Raw genomic sequence first — 13,673 nt, 5'->3', positions numbered from 1 at the left:
GTTTTCTCTAATCTAAATAAAAATTATTTAATATATGGCCTACCATAGCGTGTAAATTCTAGTTTACATTTACATGTTCTCACATTTCTTGATTATGTTGTAATTTAATTGTTCCTAATTCTGTAACTTTTTTTAACGTACCTAAACTATATTGTCTATATTGTATTAAGATAAATATATTGAATGTTAATATGAGTATTACTTAATTCGAAGAAGACGATAGCCGATAACTACTACCTGAATCTGGAAATCTTCGGGAACTTCTTCAGAATTATCTGAAGCTAAGGCTGATTTTCCCTCCAGATTGTAATTAACTTTCTTTTGTAATTCCAAAGCTGTGAATAGTGCTGCTATATTTATCAAGTCCTAAAAAACTTATATTAATAATCCAAATCTTTATCTGATTTTTGAAATACCTATTTAGTTTTCAGTATGTCGACTTTCAAATGACTTGCTTTTCATCTTTAAATTAAAACTGTAGTTGTTAAAACCAGTAATAAAAAAATAACCTTAAAAAAATAACACCAATAATAGCTAAACCAATGATGAACTTATAAATATTAATTTTATAAACATCACTATGTTATTTAAATAAACAAAATAAAAGATTATTTACCAAATCTTAGAAATTTGCACTTTTCTTACAGAAAACATGTTTGCATGTGTTTTGTACTAAATATAGCTTAGAAATAGAATATTGAATATTCTTCAATCATACTAATAGGCTTTTGATAATGGTTACTGATTCAATCATAAAACTACACTTAAGTTATTATAAGTGTAGATTAGTGCAGATCAACAATTAGTACAGAATCCCTAGTTTTATTTTTAAATTTATTAGTAATATTATTATAATATATTTGCAATTTTAAAGCAATTCTGTTACAACTAATGATATTTGATATCTGTCGTATATTAAATTATGACTATAAAAAATCAAATTACATCATACAAGTCAATGGTTTCATCTAGGTCTTGGGTTCTAAAGAAAGATGAAAAATAAGACGTTAACTTAAAGAAGCGAGATATTTCTGTTTTTTGTTATTCTTCTGATAAATAAGTAAACTCGTGAACAAAATACGTCACAGCACAAATATACTTACTTACTAAAAAACGTTAACAAAATATAAACAGGTTATACAGTTTTGAACCGGTTTTGGCTTTTCGTAATAATAACAGTGTACCCAATTTCAAGCAAGTTAACTACTTATATAACCATTCATACTAAATATAAAAGAATTTAATTACAATATTTTAAATATTCAAATGGAAGTCTCTATTTAGTTTGATTTTTAAATTTTCGATTAGATTTTACTATTTTCAATAAGTTTATTTTCCTATCTTCAATAGATGTGAAGATATTTGAGTTAATAAATTGGTTTAACTTAAATCTTAACTAAACGACTGACTTAACTTATTACTGATAATAATGCAACGTATGTGATCGAAAGACTTTGTCTTTATTTCTAATTGTTTATTTTATCTAGTTGTGACAAATATTGAACAATGATTTATTCAATTCACGAAACCAGCGAATATAATTAAAAATGTAACATGAAAATCCTTCAGTCTGCCTCCACTTATTTATTAAACATTTAGTTAACTTAAAATTCCCTACATGTTTCGGATACAGTGGTGTCCATTATCAGGGGGTAAAAGGTTTAAAATTGGTAACAGGCACACGCCCCAGGGTTTGATTACATATCAAAAACCCTCTATTTATTATTATTGTTTTTAATTTTAATTTTTTATTTTTATTTGCTTACATTCTGTTGTTGACATGTATTAGTCGGTCAATACAAAAACCAGATTAAATGAAAAGCAAAAAAAACCGTGAAAAACCACCCGAATTAAACCCTCGAAAGAAAATATATATGGCGGACAAAGCGGCCTTAAGAACCAAGGATGCCCCCGTAAAAAAATTGAATATGTAAAACAAGATATAGGTAACAAAATAACTTTTTCTAAAAAAGACTTTCTTCTCCCCAAGAAAAATGAACCTCCTGACGAGCCTCTTAACCTCTTAATAAATCCTATCGAAACTCTATTACTTCCATTTCGCTTAGGAAATGCCAAAGTTGTAGAAAATAAACATACTTTTATACATTATATAGTGTTTTCATTTCAAAACGATCCACCCTTAATAAATTTCTTAAAAAAAAAAAAAAATACGTCAAATTAGATAAACAGGGGGACATTTAATTATGCATTTACTGAGGTTCTGTCAATCACCTCCTCACCTCCAGCTAACCTCACTTTAATATGTCAAATGGGAACCCCCATCGTGTGATATAATTTAGAAGTTAAAATGTGTGGTAACAAACAGTACATTTAGTTCAAGCAAATTTTTTTTAGGAAAGAATGTGTACCGTTATTTGCGAGAAAAAAGAGTGTCTTCAAATTTTTTGCAAAAATCTTTGCAGTCTTATAACTTTGTATGTGTATTTATTTCACTTATATTTTTTGCGAAACCTACCTAATAGGTACAAAAAAACACTGCAATACCTTACATTTTTAAGGCGTTTAAAAAGCAGGCGATTTATTATTGTTAAAACTGTCAGTTTGGCGCATGCAATTTTTCAATTTTAGTTAAAACAGTGAGTTAATAAAATGGTGTATACGCTAGCCGAAAGAATAGAAATAATTTTCCTTTATGGAGCTCAAGATCGGTGTGCTCGCAGAATCGCGAGAGCATTTAATGAAAGGTATCAAGATAACAACGTGAGCCATAAATACGTATTAGAATTGATACAAAAATTTGAAAAGACGGGATCGATTTGCAATAAGAAAAAATATGAAAATAGAGTTGTCGATGAAGCATGCCAAGTTGAAGTACTAGGACAATTTGCTATGGATCCAACTTTGTCTATACCAAAGGCCGCAAAACTAACAAATATTTCCACTCGTTCCGTACATAAAGTTTAAAAAAAAAAAAAGTTCTTTCCTTCATTTCATAATCTTCATGAACTCGAAGAAGATGATTTTGATAGGAGAATTCCATTTTGTGAAGTGATGTGCCAGCGAATTGACGACGATCCCCATTTATTGAAGAACATTTGCTTCAGTGACGAATTGACCTTTTTTTTAAATGGCCTGGCGAACAGACATAACTGTAGATACTGGGATAATGAAAATCCGCATGTTTTTCCCAATATCCCCAAAAAATTAATATTTGGGCAGGAATTTATGGCAATGAAATAATCGAGCCATTTTTTTTGGAAGAAAATTTGACTGGCGAAATTTATTTAAACCTTTAAGAAAATGCAATATACCCTTCCATCATCCAATCTATGGAAAATCAAGTAGATCAACATGGTGCTATATTATTGAATGAAAATAATATACATTTTGAGCAGTATGGAGCTCCCGCGCACTACACTTTGGTAGTTCGAGAGTGGCTTGCTGAAACTTTTCGAGAAAAGTGGATTGGCAGACGTGGTGCAATCGAATGGCCTGCGCGGTCTCCGGACCTAACCCCACTAGACTTTTTTCTTTGGGGCTACTTAAAAAGCAAAGTTTATAAAACCCCACCTGAGAGTAATAGAAATTGAGAATTTAAAAAATAGAATATTTCAAGAATGCAGGGAAATTAGCGGGCAGACCCTTGCCAATGTTCGTAAGAAGTTTGAAAATAGGCTTTTTTATTGTCTTGCTAATAATGGCGCGCATTTTGAACATTTAATAAAATAAATTTGTTAAACTAATTAAATTTGTTTTTCTACCCTACCGATTTACATTTTAATTGCTTCTTGGTCAATCAATTTTATTTTTTTTTTACAACCATTGATAGCATAATGAATGCCCTTTAAAATAATATATCACACCATGGGGTAGCCATTTGACATACCAAAGTTTGGCGTAAATAAAATATTCATTATTTCTAGACATTTTCGCTAACTATTTGCTTACACATTTACCGATTTCATTTTTTTTGGTACCGTTGAATAGAGAATTTTACGCTCCTTACTATGATGTATCACACGATGGGGGTTCCCATTTGACATATTAAAGTGAGTTCAAAAATCTCATCCATTCTTCTCTAAGAGACCAACATACAAAATTGACGAAAAACAAATAAAAACACAAAGTCACGGTCTCACAACATGTAATTAAACGGCCTACACGTGTTTCGCTCTAGTTAGAGCATCATCAGGCCTAAAATAAAAATACTACTTTAACAAAACTAAAAACTTACATAAAACAATAAAAACCTTTAGAAGCCATCCACACACTTACAGTACATAAATAAACAATAATTTTAAGGTTATAAATTGTACAAAGCCGAAAATAAAAAATAAAAAGTGGGCCGCAATAACATAGACTCAACGAGAATCGAACCTGGTACAACAAAGTTATAAGTATAAGTGTAAAACCTATCGGCTATACGCACCTAATGCTAAAACAACTTAACACGTTGGCCAATGTAAATTGAAGAAAGTGACTACAACTAAAATGTTAAACGATACTTAGCTAAAATAAATTGTTAAAAATTAAATTAGGTTCGAAAGTAAAGACGTCATTCACACACACGAGAACAGGATTCTTTTTAGCTTTTGTAATTTCCATTTTCTCCAGAAGGTCAAGCTTCTTACCTTTAGGGCATTCATGAAGCATTTCAGCTCCCACCCCCGGAGAAAAATTATGAGTAGAGGCCAGCAAATGATTCGCAAACGCTGATTTGGTATCACTGACATTGGTATTTTTAAATTTTTCAAAAAGCGCTACGTGTTCTTTAATGCGTGTAGAGATTTTTCTTCCAGACTGGCGAATGTATACTGCGTTGCAATCGTCACATTTTAAAGAGTAAACTCCTGATTTAGAAATGATGCCTGCCTTGTCCACTCTACTGACTAATTGGTTCTTTAAATTATTGATTGTCTTATACGCGATTTTTACATTTAGGGATTTAAAGAATCTTACTAAATTTACGGAGATAGAACCAAAAAAGGTCAAGGATCTAAAGGAACTTATTGAGTCCTTATTATGAACAATATTGTAGGTCAATTTATATTTATTTAAAAATTTGTAATAAATTTTGTCTATTAAATGAAGGGGAAATCCGTTGTTGAGAGCAATATGTTTTATAATATTCAATTCTTTAGCGAAAGCTCTTGACAAGGGGATATTAAACAATCTATAGAAAAATGAATTAAAGGAGGCAAATTTATATGAGTAGGGAGAATTTGAAGAGTACTGAATTACATTATTGGTAGTAGTGGGCTTACGATATATTTCAAAAATAAGTTTATTGTTGCATTTCTTAACTAGAAGGTCAAGAAAAGGCAAACAACCATCTTTTTCTTCTTCGACTGTAAATGAAATGTCAGGGTGTAAGGAATTTACGAAACTAAGAAAATTTGGTAAGTCTGCATCCCTGCTATTCCAGATTATAAAAATGTCATCCACATGCCTCTTATATATCGTGAGGCAATCTCTAAACCTACCCTCAACTATTTCTCTTTCTAGATGACTCATGAAAATCTCGCTTAGCAGTTTTTAGTTTTCTTTAAGTAGTATTTTTATTTTAGGCCTGATGATGCTCTAACTAGAGCGAAACACGTGTAGCTTGTTTAATTACATGTTGTGAGACCGTGACTTTGTGTTTTTATTTGTTTTTCGTCAATATTAAAGTGAGGTTAGCTGGAGGTGAGGAGGTGATTGACAGAACTTCAGTAAATGCATAATTAAACGTCCCCCTGTATATCTAATTTGACGTGTTTTTTTTTTTTTTTAAGAAAGTTATTAAGGGTGGATCGTTTTGAAATAAAAGCACTGTATAGAGTTAAAAGATGAACTACTATTAGAATTAGAAAACATAGAAAACGCTTTTAGAATTTTAGAAGCTTCGTACAATGAAACATAATTAGCTCTCTGCTTATGCATCATATTAACACTATTGATCTGCTTACTCTTGCTAAATATTTCAATAATGAAGTCAGAATTAAGATTAACAATATTAAACCTCACAATAGCGCTAAAAGTGACTTAGTTAACGTATTAGTGAAGGCATCAAAATGGCTTTTTGGTACCTTAGATGCAGACAATGGAGAAAGAAAGATATGAACAAGCAATAAATGAGCTTAAACTTTCTTAAAACTCTTATAAGAAGGAGCTTGCAAATATCATTAACAAAAGACTTAATAATTACAATAGCACAATCACTATTCTAATCAAAAATCTTTGAAGAAACATGTTGCTTTATATGAAAAACATATGAATAAAACTGTTAATGATTTTCAGGCAACTGCTGGTTGAAAAGACATATTTAAAAGCTTCTCTTTTTAATATTTTTTCTGTCTGCCTCCATGTAAATTTTATTTCAATATATGTAGACAATTAACTGACGGACCATGTTCACAAGTTTTAGCGTAGGATGTTATACACGGAATTAAATTAAGGTGGTAGGTTAGCGAACTTTTACAGTCAAACAATACAGTCAATAATAAAGAGCTTAACAATCTATTGTTGGTATTCTTTGCCAAAGTAATTACACATACTGGCGTCGCAGGTGTTCCACGTCGTATAACCATTTTTATGCCTTTTATGATCTATGTTTGAATTAACTTTTTAAGTGTCTACTTGTTGTGGCTTATGTGAGCAATATTGTTGAAGAAAATGTATATATCGTTAGCTGATTCCAGAAAAGTTACATTATCAGGTAGAAACTTTTTAATGTTGAAAATATTTTTAATTGGGAGTAATTAATATTTAAAAGCAAAGAAGAGTTGATTTTGGTTCAAAAAACATCACATTCAATACAAAAAATAGAGACTGTTATATTTTATTAAGTAGTATTTATAGAAACTTATTTGATTTTTGATAACAGATCAAAGGACATGAAATAATTGAGTCACTGGATATTTTCTATTTGATACAAATAATAATAATTTTGATACAAATTGTATTACCTCCGTGCCCAGTTTGGTGGAAAGTTACTAATTATTCTCTTTGATAATTTTCGTTTTAATTTCAACTTTATTTTTTTAACTACATTTGCGTTTAAATAAATACACAATATTCATGTTATTGTAATTTATTTTTGGCTTTTCTGAAAATAAACTTATTGCTTCAAAATTCTGCAGATTTTACCATCAACCATCAAACCAAAATCAATCATCTTTTTAAGCTAATAATATAATAAATTCAATTGTAATACATTCAGTAACAATGTAAAATATGTCTTTTTACAATAAACTCAAAATACCCTTCAAAAAATTATACCCAAAGTCAAAAATATTTTAAATTTTTTTTTGGTTGTTATTATATCAATTTAAGTAATTGGGGTCGACTTCTTGCTCTAGTAAAGGATGACCGTAGTAAAAGCAATTTTGAAAGTCTGGATTCTTTAATTCGGAAAACTTGGAACTAGTATGTTTATACAAATAGGGAGATTTACTAGGTGACAAGCCTTTGATCCATGAAAAGAAACCTAGTGTTTATGAAACGTTGGTGTTTGAATAGATTGGAAATTTGCAACTATCTAACAATTAATGATACTTCAAATGATATGTGGAGTAAACATAAAAAGTAAAAAAACGATACAATTTTTTTTTCTTTCTGTTTTTGACCTTGTGCTTGGCAGATTTAGCCACATACTTACAAATTAGTAGATGCAGTATTTTTATAGAAAATAAATATTTGCCGACTGCGCTATATCAAAACCTTTTTTATATAATGAAGAGATCATATTTTTGTGAGATATGCTCCTTCAACCACCCATCATGATATTAATTAACGTTTCATTTATTCTTTTCAGTGAAAACAAATTCAGTTTAATATATGAAAATTGACCTCATATTGCTAGAGTGAATATCTGTATGAGGTTGAAATACATATTTGCACATTTTATAGGATGACAGTCAAAAAGCTGAAAGCGTCTTAACCAAGAGCTTTGTTATACCTATTGATTCTAACGAATATCAGAAATATAAATAGTAATCTAAAATTTAATATGAATCGATCTGTTTTTTTTCCCAAAATTTATATGAAGTACTCTTAGAATGTGCGACTAAAGCTTTTAAAGAAAAAACTCAGCTTGATGATATTCATGGAAATGTTTTACTTACTTAGTTCCATATTCTGAATAATATTAATGTAATTCTAGATTATGAAGGACGCATTGATGAAATTAGAAATTTAGGTATTCATTTTAAAGTAATTTAAAATTTAAAGTCATTTATATTATGAAGAAAACGTATACATCAATAGTCATGACGTCAAACCATCGTTAATCTCGATATGGCGATAGTAATACCTCATTTATAGTGTGCATTATACATATGAAGATAAATAAGGAAGACAGTAAGAAGCACTGTTCTCATCTATATTACAGGGATAAACACGTAGTTATCACAGTTTAAGGTCGGTTACGTACAGAAAGCAATACAATTACATTTAAATATATGATGTGAAACAAACCGGTAGATTAGAGTATTCAGTACTGAATAGTTAATAATTTTAAGTATGAAAACTGTATGCTCATAAACCATATTACATTTAATAAGTCTAAAGCCTAAATCTGTTCTTAATTTCTTTACATGTTATTTATTACCAAGGTTTATATGCTGGTGTTTGTGAAGTGTACCGTAAAATATATATGAGATCAGACTATTTCTCAAAGGAAAAATATCTAATCTTATTCATTTGATGGCATTAAGAATGACAGCTACCATTGCTGTAGGAGGGTGGGAATATACATTATTCAGAAATTTGTTTTTGTTAATTAACTTTCTTTTAATTTTTATGATTACTGTTAAACCAAAGTAAGTTACAACTCGAGTATAAAGGCATTTATTAGTATAACTGAACTTTACCTAATTTCCGAATATTTAAAAACTATTATTATAGTTGCTTGCTTTTATTTGCATTCCTGCAAATACACTCAAAAAAGGAATTCCTTAATTTAAACCTGTTAACTTTCCTTTAAATTAATCCTGACTTTTCTTGATGATGACTTTTCTGATTTCTTTACATCAAAGTTTGTATTTCTTAAACTTTATAGACATGACTCAAGTACTCCTTTTTTATATAAAGATAAGTAGACGATTATTGGAAAATCCCCAGATAATCGTCTTGAGAGATACTTTTAGTTTAGCAAGTATACAAAGTTATTATAAAAAGACTAAGTTTATTCGATTAAGGTAAATATATTCTTTCTTTAAGATGCGGATACCATATTACAAAATACGGAATTATTAAAGTAATTTAAAACTGATCTTGAACTTTAGTTATAATATATTAATATATGTAGTGTAATATGTTAGTATTTAACATTATTACTCAAAAGATTCAATATAAAGAACTAAATTTTTGGATTAATTTTTATTTGTTTTAAAGTGAGAATGTATTTAATTGCCCTAAGAGTATATTGTGCTTGATTTAAAACCATAAATCTTTTATGTAAGTTTGCAGTTTTTTAATTTGTGGACCAAAAAGTTCTTGATTTAAGGAATTCTAGAATTAGTATTAAATATCGGAGTAGTTAACAATAATTGGGACGATTCGTCTTAGAAATGAGCTGCTCCACAATGCATTTGGTGCAGGTGTCGATCAAGTTTATTCTAAAGCAGGTCTTTTGCAAGGTGATTCGTCTTAATGACTTAGCTGTATAATAAATTATCTGTCTGATTCAAATTTTAAATCTCTTTAAAATATTGTAGATATCTTACTATTCATGAGGATAAATCAATCACAAATACACACATATTATGACGAATATAACTTTATTTGAAAAAATAAATATAAATTTTGCTTATTTATGAAAACGTAACGTCTTAACAACTGATTAATAATAATTCCCAATATCTTAATAATTAAGTTTAGAAAACAAAAATAATAATTATAATAGATACATAGATACATATCTTTAAATTTAAAAAATAAACTTGTCTTCTGTTTTTTTATTTAAGGTATTGTAGCATGGCAATTATTTTCCGAATCATTCAACAGCAAAGGTGTCAAAATGGTATTTTTTACATTGGATTCATTATTTGATTCCTCAGTTACAGATAGTTTCTTTTGTGTGTCGTCTTCAAATGCAAAATCACTCAGGCTTTGGGATGTTATAATAATTGTTGTTGTATCCTGTATCTCCTAATAATATATTATTTATTATTTCCAAATGGAATATGCCTAAATTTAACACTTACACCTACTTTATCTGAGATCCATTTTTTTAAGCGTATTTCAAATTGTAAACGTTTGCCAACTTGTGGAATTAATTCTTTCAACAAGTATGCTCTTCCATGCAAACTTGATAATGTTTCTATTTCATTTTCTAAAATGTTGAATAATAAATCTCCAAGTTAATTTTTTCACTTATTAAGTATTAATTTGACAAAAAAATAATATGTGACCGAGTATATAGGTAGTACTCAAATTGTACAATAAAAATGGTTTGGATCATAAAAACTAGGCTGACTACGCCTACGCGATCCTGCAATATCAAAGCCCACAGGGCGCCTGAGCGCCGCCATTATTATCAAACAGTAATATGATTTAACAGAATTGTTTACTTACCTCTGATTTTTTTAGTAATATTTTGATCCATGTCCCAAGTTTTCAACAGATCATCCATTGCTAAATTATTAAAAAAACCCTTTCAACTGATTTAGCACAATCAAAATCAGGAAACACACTTTACACAAGAACAACGCAAAAAGGTAGTGAATTAAGTGTATCGGACTTATCAGACGGAGTAATCAGAGAACGGCATCAGACGCGTTATGCCAGTTCTTTAGACCAAGTACCTCGTCTCTTGTTTTAAAGATTCTGTGTCTTGGGGTAATATACTCGCTTTGATAATTTAATATCTTCATATATTCATAATTTGAAGACTTCATATTATTGAATTAAAAACATGTATTTTTGAAATAATGCTATTTCTTTATTTCTATAAAATATTTTAAAGAAATAAATCCATTTAAATAATGAAATGCAAGAAATTGTTTTGAGGAAATTGACTTATGTCAATTACCCACTTCATTAAATTAAAATCAAATATACAAAAGAACCTTTTTCCTGGTTTTAAGGAATTATTTTTATGTGTGTACGACAATTATAAAAACGTTTAGGACATAACGACGTTTTAAAAAAATGATGCTCAACTTGTTTTTACCATTTAACCAATTATTTTTTAAAGTTAATTTTTAACCCAAGATGCTGAACAATTTAATAGTGTCTATATTTTTATTATTAACAGATTAGGTCATGAAGCTTTCGATCGAGCCTACATATCACCCTTACCAGTACTAATATAACTACATCTTTATGTATAAATAGTTCAAAGTACAAACGGCATATATCTATCCAGAAGAGAATTTACACTTTCGAATTACAGTACTTGCAGAAGTTGCCATCTAAATATCTTTTTAAGACACCCAACAGTGATTATGCAAAATGCAAAATGCAAGTGCAACATAGATGAAGTGAGTTATTTCAGATTTCGCTGCTATCTTGTAGGAATTTTTTTCTTAATATGCTTCGGGATTGTAAGAATATGTTTCCTTCTTATATTTAAATTATGTACATCAGTATGGTAAACTATTTTTTTTCTTTATGTATTATATACATAATTATGTTATATAAAAAGCAGGCTCAATATAATAACCTTCTATTATTCATTGAGAGCCAGTTAAGCTCTTTAATGCTACGTGAAGTATGTTGTCGCCGCCTTATGCCACATGTAAATTGAATATTGTATATACTTACCTTTTGTTTTAATATACTAATATACTCTCCTAGTTTTTTTTTCAAGGTAATGCCTGTGAGGACCGAATAAGGTTTTCTAAATGTTATGTATTCCTCAAACATGAGTTTATTATCTATTACTAAGAAGCCCAGATGTTTTGATGAAATTTTTTTAAAAAAATTGGATATTTCAATAGAAGGAATGAGCAAATTTCAAAAATTTTTGCGTAATTTATCATTGGATATTGATTTTAAGGGTCTTAATTCTACATATTTAACATACTGTGATTGAAGATCTGATGTTATTCTAAAGCTACGGTATTTTAAAATTTATTCTAAATTTAGTTTTAAAAAATGGAGGACTATGTTTAAGACTTAAAACAACAAACATTTAAAACAAAATTAACTGATTAAATTTTATACAGGGAGTTTTGTCTTTTTTACAAAACTAATATTTTTTTAAATTTTTCCTACATACTATTTTTTAGAAAAAAATTATAAAATAAAAAATGTGAGTGTATGTGTAAGAAGCAACTATATAGGAAATTTAGAAAATTAATTCTTAATAATTCTTAAACAATCTTAGGAACAAGAAAATAATATCTTCGGATATTGCATACTTTTTCATAAAGATACCAAGAATGTATACAAATAATTCCTGAACTTGACGTGAAACAAGAACTCAGGTACATAAAGACATGACCTAAGTAAAAAGAACATAATAGTTCCGAAAAACTAATCTTCTTATAATTACGTTAAGCGCGTAGACAATCTATTCAAAAAACCTATTAAGTCATCGATGTATTTCAAAGGCCAAGTTCGCTCACCCAATTTATAATAAAAAAGAACCAGTACTAAAACGTGTTTGTTCGGGGAAATTGATACCTACAAAAAGTAACAATTAGACTTTTATAAGTCGACCGAATAATAAAATTATACGAAAAATTTACCCTAAAGCTTAAAAAAGGTTTAAACACAGGTCTGTATAATTTTAAGCTTCAGTTGAAGTTCGGGTGTTTTTAAAGTGAAGTTATTTGGTAATTAACATTTAATAATCTTACAGTGCAGCATTATTAGTAAATATAGATTTTATTTTTTTTCAGATAAGTGGAATGGCCTTTTATATAAGACTGATACTGGCTGTACTGATTCTTCCGCTAATTCATTGTAAAGGTGAGTCATATTATACCTAAGGCAAGTATAACCACTTATACGGGGCTTTAATTTCAACGAACCACCCTTAAAAACTTCTTAACAATAAAAAACACACGATGTGTCACACGATGGGTGTTCCCATTTTATATATCAAAGTGAGGTTACCTGGAGGTGAGGAGGTGATTGATAGAACATTGTCAAATAGAAAATTAAACGTCTTTCTATATATCTAAATTGATGTGTTTTTTTTCAACAGGTTATGAAGGGTTCGTTTGAAATCACTGTACATTCAGGGTATTCCGAAAAATGTGAGAAATCTCTCGGATTCAGGTAGAAAATAAAATGGATATTTTTCTCCGTTTTTCCGAATTTTCTATCCTAGTTTTTCTATAATCGATTGATGGGACTACTAGGAAATCACCCTGATTGAAAAGTGAATTATACATTTTATACAGTTTTTCTTGAATAACTGTTGAAATACTTGGTATAATTCAATAAAATTTTACACAAAAACACTGCTAATGACTTCTTAAAACGGAGTGCTTAAAACACATTTACTTTGTTCATTTTACCAGGGAGGGACAGATTGTACATTATAATGATTAAACTTTTGGCACCCTGTAATGATAAACACTCAGACAATTTTTTAAACAATTTCGTTAAGTTGCAACATACTTTTTCAGATTAAACAACTTAAAATTGAACTGATTCCTTAATTTTTTTTTCTTCAAAACGTGATAAAACGTTCGATAAAAGTGCCGTGTGATTGGTTAGATTAACGTGGCGGGCGATTTAAATTATAGTTCATTAATTTACGTAGATTTTTTGTG

The 13,673-nt window shown here is 29.1% G+C and overlaps 1 protein-coding gene across 2 annotated transcripts in view; it reads left to right on the top strand.

Moving 5' to 3' along the window:
• Window positions 1-13,673, top strand: part of LOC126734463 (cadherin-99C) — a 193,587-nt gene that overhangs the window by 80,214 nt on the left and 99,700 nt on the right. For both annotated transcript variants that reach the window (XM_050438106.1, XM_050438105.1), the window contains exon 2: window positions 12,792-12,861. In XM_050438106.1, coding sequence (XP_050294063.1) covers window positions 12,792-12,861 — 70 coding nt within the window. The remainder of the gene's footprint in view (window positions 1-12,791; window positions 12,862-13,673) is intronic.

Source organism: Anthonomus grandis, chromosome 3 (assembly GCF_022605725.1).
Source record: "Anthonomus grandis grandis chromosome 3, icAntGran1.3, whole genome shotgun sequence".
NCBI classification, from domain to species: Eukaryota; Metazoa; Arthropoda; class Insecta; order Coleoptera; family Curculionidae; genus Anthonomus; species Anthonomus grandis.
Note: the sequence above shows the minus strand (reverse complement) of the source record. Positions and strands in the feature narration are given on the sequence as shown.